Source organism: Hippocampus bargibanti, linkage group LG01 (genome assembly GCF_051943395.1).
Source record: "Hippocampus bargibanti isolate YZ-2025 linkage group LG01, ASM5194339v1, whole genome shotgun sequence".
In the NCBI taxonomy this organism is placed as follows: Eukaryota; Metazoa; Chordata; class Actinopteri; order Syngnathiformes; family Syngnathidae; genus Hippocampus; species Hippocampus bargibanti.
This window is the reverse complement of record NC_142734.1, coordinates 10,642,837-10,649,128: the sequence shown is the minus strand read 5'-3', so window position 1 is coordinate 10,649,128 and position 6,292 is coordinate 10,642,837. Positions and strand designations below refer to the sequence as shown.

The 6,292-nt window shown below is 44.3% G+C and overlaps 1 protein-coding gene across 2 annotated transcripts; it reads left to right on the top strand.

Annotated features, from left to right (window-relative positions):
* The first annotated feature begins 421 nt into the window (after positions 1-421).
* Positions 422-5,625, top strand: hmga1a (high mobility group AT-hook 1a). Of its 2 annotated transcripts, none has more exons than XM_088995590.1 (5): positions 422-550; positions 1,380-1,472; positions 2,127-2,222; positions 3,199-3,252; positions 4,059-5,625. In XM_088995590.1, the coding sequence occupies exons 2-5, from the start codon at positions 1,395-1,397 to the stop codon at positions 4,125-4,127; spliced, it is 297 nt and encodes a 98-aa protein (XP_088851716.1). In that variant the 5' UTR covers positions 422-550; positions 1,380-1,394; the 3' UTR covers positions 4,128-5,625. The 2 variants fall into 2 exon arrangements, with proteins under 2 accessions (XP_088851716.1, XP_088851720.1); XM_088995594.1 differs by lacking the exon at positions 422-550 and adding an exon at positions 648-773.
* The last annotated feature ends 667 nt before the right edge of the window (positions 5,626-6,292 follow it).

The window sequence follows — 6,292 nt, the reverse complement described above, 5'->3', positions numbered from 1 at the left end:
CAGCACACAATCTTGATATTGACTTAATTTTACTTCCTGGTGCTTTCTACTATCTTTGTGACTGCTTTATTTTCTGTTGTATATGATAGTTGTCCATGTTTCGCGCTTTTTACATCTTCAGCTGTTCTTCAAGTGTTCTATAAATCAATGTGTTGTATTGTACGTATTGTAATCTTCTCTATTATCACAGTTTGTTTTAACGCCCCCCCTCCCCGCCTGGTTACCGCCTCCACTGTAGTTGAGCATAAAGTTCAACAGTAGTTGTAGTGTGCGTCGTGCAAATTGTGCTGATGCGTTTTATTGTCTGGCCGAGCCCTGGGGTGGGGGGGGGGGGGGGGGGGGTCAGGGGATATTGGGGGTTGAGCCGGTCGAGTGCCGTTGGTGGCCCACTTATCATATCTCCGCCCCCCAGTCCTCCTGCTCCCATGAGGGCGGCTCTTAGTATTGCCCCCAAACGCCTCCTGACTGGCGCCTTTTCCTTTATCTACCAGAGAGGAGACGCACATGCTGTTCTTTAGGACCACGTTGGAATATACCGCCTAAACTGCTGGTAGGAAAAACATTTCGTCTCCTTAATAATAGAACATAACTTCCCCTATGCTTTTAATGCTTCGTGATCCTGGATTTAAAGGGGCGGGCTGTGTGTCTGTGTCTCGACTGAACACGGCGCTTTGTAGGTCGGTGTTGGGCTCTTTAACTGGGTCGAAGCACTGGGCTTAAAGGGGATATTTCGCTGTGTAATTCAGACTGGAGGTTAAACTTGAGCGGCAGAGGTGAGTGCACATTTTGCATGTAGCTATGCACCCTCACGGTGATCTGAGACGATTAGCAATTGCTACGGTGAGAGGAAGCGACATGCTTTCTTCAATGAGAAGCCGCCTATTGTATGCTGCTGACCCGCCATAAAACACGACGCGCACTTCGCCGGCTCGTTAGCTCACTCCGGCTCATTTGAGGGAATTTATTTTTCATTTTTTACATTTGTGTGAGAAGGGTGCGACGCCGAAATAGCAACAACAAGCTTTCCCGGGTTATTGTGTGAGCGTGTATACCAGCGGGGTGCAAACATGCATGGGCCTCGGGATGCGGGCGGTGTTTGAATGCAACTGCGAGGCCTGTAACACATGGCTGCATGGTGCAAACCGGTCCGACGGTGATCAGCGAGTATGGGTGGGCTACGCTTTGGGGCTCACGCGGGATTGAAATAGAGGCTCTTGGCGTCGATTTAAGTGCCGGATGCGTCGTGGTTTTGCGCCTTTTTTACCGCTCTCCTCCCCCTTTCCCCCCTTCCCCCTCCACCCATCCCCCACCCCCATTCAAGTGAGCACAGAGCGTTGTCTCTCAAGCGACTCTGACCAGGTGTGGTTTTTATTTCCTAGGTGTGAGAAGTAAATATGAGCGACAAGGGGACAGTGCCATCCAAGGAGACTGCAGAGAAGAGGGGGCGTGGAAGACCCCGCAAGCTTACCAAGGTAAGGGGTTTAAAAGTTTTCGTTGCACATTTATGAGAAGTGCATCAAATTTGTATGACTCATCGGATTATGGAATGTTGTCCTCGTTGCCAATACAGCCGCACATTACGAAATAATGTGTGTCATTGCTGTGTAATGCTCGTTGCGCATTTCATGCGTCGCATGAATTGCAACTGTTGATTTTGTTTGTGCTTCTCAATCCCAATTTGTATGTGTGCTTCAGCCATGATTAATGGGAGTTGTAGACACCCCTATCAACAAACTACCTGCATTGGTCAGGAACCTGTAACCCAACACCCCCTAAACCAGTTTTAACCCCTTCAGACCCACCTCCACGCCTTATGCAATGGCTGACAATGCAAGGTTGAGAGTGGTTCGTATAACCGCCACGCTGCATAGTGTATGGAATTGCTTTGGTGGCCGGGAGCAGCAGTAGTAAACAATATCAAAATCCAATCGGAGATCATTCTCTGAACTGGTTCACAAGTGCAGGTTGACACAAGAGTACAAAAGTTCCTTGAATTAATTGTATTGGTTGCATCGTTGATTTTCCTGATAAGTTTTGCACTGTAAGAACATTGAGGTGCACATTTTTTTAGCACAGTCATTCTTGACTCATTTATCACTCATTTTCTATGTTTTTCTCAAAACCAGCGTCCTGATTCTCAGGAGCCCAGCGGCTCACCAACTCCGAAGAAGCCCAGGGGACGACCCAAGGGCAGCAAAAACAAGCCCACTAGCAAGGGCAAAGTAAGTTCGTCGTGTCTGCTTGAAACACATCACATGGCAGCAAAGTAACGACTTCAGTGGCAGTTCAGCCTTGATGAGTATGTCATTACAGTAACCCACTAAGGCCAACCAACCCTTGAATTTTGAGTTTAGACTATTTCATGGCATGTAAACCATGTCAAGGATGTTCCACAGTTCACTGTGAAATGTTTGGTTGACAACCCCCGCCCCCTCAATCCAAAATTATCATGCATGGCTTTCCGATTGTAAATAGCATTTTTTGACAGGACGAACAGAGTGATGCTTGCAGTGTACTTCCTGTACTGCTGCATTCTGCAGCATCTCATGCAAACGGCGATGCTTCCACTCTAACATCAAACACCATCCCACTGCCCCCACCCGGCACACAGTCCAAGTTCTTCTCAGCCTGTCATCTCCATAGCAACAGCTGATTTTTCCCCCCCTCGTCCTGAACCCTCTAGTACTCCCATGTGCATTGTCCTTGCCGCTACTGTACGTGTGAGGGAAGGCAAATGCTCACGCTGGCGTTGCCGAGATAGAGTTAGCAAGGAAGGCCAAGTGAATGAGGGTTTATGTCCACGCTCACTTCCACCAGCTGTCTTTGAGCCACAGACCAGGTGGCCAGCGAACTGGAGTGCCCTGTGTGTGCAGTTCCTGTTGGCCTTCCAGATAATAGCCAGTGAACCCAGTGCCCCTTGTCCATCCCTCCTTGCTCGCGCTCTGCTGCCATCTGTAGGTAGCCTGGCAGTTAAAAATCATTGCGCCTTTCACATGCAGACTAGTTTATGAGACAAGAGTACATGTACTGTTATAATTTTTTTTTTGGGGGGGGGCTCTTATTACAACCTTTTTTTTGCACCTTTTTCATTTTGTTATTGTAAACCTAACAATTGGGAAGATTTTTGCATGATGGCACTGAAAGTAAACTTTTGCAAAGCACTTTATATAATTATCCTTTTTTTCCCCCTCCTCCAAGACAAAGGCGGATTCTGCTCCTGGTGCGAAACGCAGAGGCAGACCCAAGAAGGAGGTAGGAATATTTCCACCCGAATTAAATTCGAATTTGTATGGTGATTTTAAGGCTGAATATTTTCCACACTTGTGCCAAAATCCTTCGGGATGAGTCACTTTTTACTCCCAAGCATTTTGACTGACTTGTGACAATTGCTGTTGCTTGTCTTGAATGTGGCTAAGTGACTGGTAATCCAAGTTTGACTGACTGACTAAATTATAATGAAATAGGTCAGTCACATGCATTGGGTGGTTGTCTCTCGAATACAAAGGCCACTACGCTTATTGATACTAGATCCCAAATTACGATCATTTTAAACCAGTTTCCTTACCATGCAAATTTGTTTTCAGAACAACCGAAATAAATGTAATCATGTAACTCACCCCATTCTAAAAAACATCTGTTTTTTTTTAGTTAAACAATCACATACGCTCCTCTGTTTCCTATAGCGTCATAAAAGTTTGACACCGGCACACCAGGAGCATGTGAGATGTGGTTTTGTAGTAAAAGTGTTACATGCACGAGTAGTGGAGGCGCCTGGATCACATTAGTCACAGAATTGACCCATAGGTACCCCGCACTTATTTTTATGAATGAACAGAGCCAGATGGGAGTGAAGCAAGCTGGATGCTTCATTATGACTCATCAGTTCACCATTGTGAGTCACTGGCCCCCTGGTCGTGTTTATGCCACAGTTTTGTTCCTCGGGATTGAGGAAAGACATTGATCCTCTTGGAAGAAAAACATGTTGAAACTTGAGTGTGTTGAGCACAGACTGAGGTGCTTTCTCCCCCCCCCCCTACCCCCCACATGTCTCATTTTAGGACAAGGAAGAGAAGGCATCACAGGAGTCATCAGAGCAGGAGGAGGAAGAAGAGGAAGAGGACCAGTAATACCAACAACGCATGTTACCTCACTCAACATACTGACTTACTGTTAATCATAACTGGACTGTATCTCTAACACCAGTGCCACTCCCATGGCCACGATTCCCAACAGGGCCCTCGGCTCAAGCGAGGGCCAACACAGTACATTTCTCATGCAGCAGCACTGGATGAAAACGTTGGACCTTGCGCAAGCCTTGATCTAAGTCTCACATGACAGACAACAGCCCTTTTTTCCATGTCATGCTATCACGAGTCTTTTATACTGGAGAAGGTGGGCTGGTGTATTTTCTTTTCTGCAGAAAAATGGTTTGTAGTCTCTTATTTGTTGGTTTGTTTTCTATTTACTCAATATTGCTTCCTGATTATACCTGCGTAGGGCCCTGTAGAATTTCTCTGTTTTGTACAGGACAAAGGTGATTTTTACCAATACTTGTGTTTGTGTGGTGTGATTTAAGCTATCCTTCACATTGTACGCCAGATGGAGTTGAACTTCAGTGTTTAGAGTGAGAATAGGTCACTGGTTGTGTGTATACTTTTTTTTACCCCTCCTTCCCAGTGTCACTGCTCACAAGATAGAATGATCCTTCACGTAGGACATTTTAGGTTTAGCTCATCAAACGACCTCCTCTGTCGTTGATGCGTAGCAGGGAAGACAACTAGTTCTCTAGGTTTTTTTTCTTACTTTCCAGTTTCAGACCATTTATGTGTGCTGCTTATTTTGAAGTGTAATTTTTAAAGTGTCGGGTTCTAAATTGAAAGCATTAGTGTTGTTTGTTCAGGGAGCTTTTTACAGACATTTTTTTTCCTGCACGCATGCCCAGTCAACTACAACTCTGCAGCCGCAAGCTGTTTAATAATAAAACCGAAAGTTGGTACTGCCTTTTTCCCCCTTTATGCCACCTGGCACCCACTTTTTCACAGAGAATGGTTCCCATAATCTTACCAGTTGGAATACACCTTTTTAAAGATGCTCTGCTTTCTTCAGAATTGCAAAGTCACTATACCATGCCTGGACCTTCATACCTCATTCAGGAGCGTATATCAGTGCATTTAACCGTTTTTTTTGTGTGTCTGTATACTCTGGCATCAGTCAGACAGGTTTTCAAATTCTTTTTTTATACCTGATTGAAACATGCCTCAGCTTGCTGATGTTTTGTGTGAGAAGCAAGTCAGGGAGACTTGTCATCTTGACAATTGTGTTCGCAGACTGGTAGCTTAGCAAGTTTAGATTTTTCTTCTAGTGCACTGAAACGTATTAAGGTTTAATACTGTTCCTGCTTTTTGCCCAACAATTGCCAATAAGTGTTTTTTCCATTTACTTCCACAAGATTCGATTCACGTCACAAACTCACATTTACATCTGTTCATTTATATACTGTAAACTGTTGAGGATGGGATCATTCTTTTTAATGGACACCGTATATAAATGTACGATGTATATATTTTCTATGGTGCCCGATAATTTGTAAGAGATGAAATGGTCAATAAAGATGATTTTCTGTCATTTTTTTGCGGTCGGTTTTCAATTGTTTAAAATAGGAATTTGGGATACAGTGATACCTCAGCTTATGAATTTAATCGGTCCCATAAAGTGTGTATAAGGCAAAAATGTGTCTTCCAAACATGAATTTCGCATCAGAAACCATTAAAAATTAGAATAATCTGTTTCCAGGTTTTTTTTCTCCTAAATAAGCCTTAAAAGACAACCGATGCCCGCGGACAAGTTGTGTCCATAATTTGTAAAATCACTTCAAATAACTACTGAGCATATTTTACCAAAATTCCACCGCATGTAGCGTACGTTTTAAGACTCGCGCTGAATATTCAGGAAGTCTTGTTTTTGAGTTGGTGACGATTCCTGACGTCACGACAGGAACGCCCCTGACCGAGAAAGTGACACAATACGGTTTGGTTACTTTGTTTGGTCTGAAAACTTCGTGTTGATCCGCGTTGATGGCGAAATTAGAAAGAAAACATAAATACCGCGATGGTGAATCGTGTTGCACCAAGACAACTATTTGATATTCGCTAACACAAATTCCCAGCAGACAAATCAGCCCATTTCCAACGGAACTTGGGCGCCATCTTCTGCATGTTCTGGGTGCTACACATCAGTCTTGACGCCTCAAAATGACCCGGAAAGACTTCTTTAATCGATTGCAAACATTTAT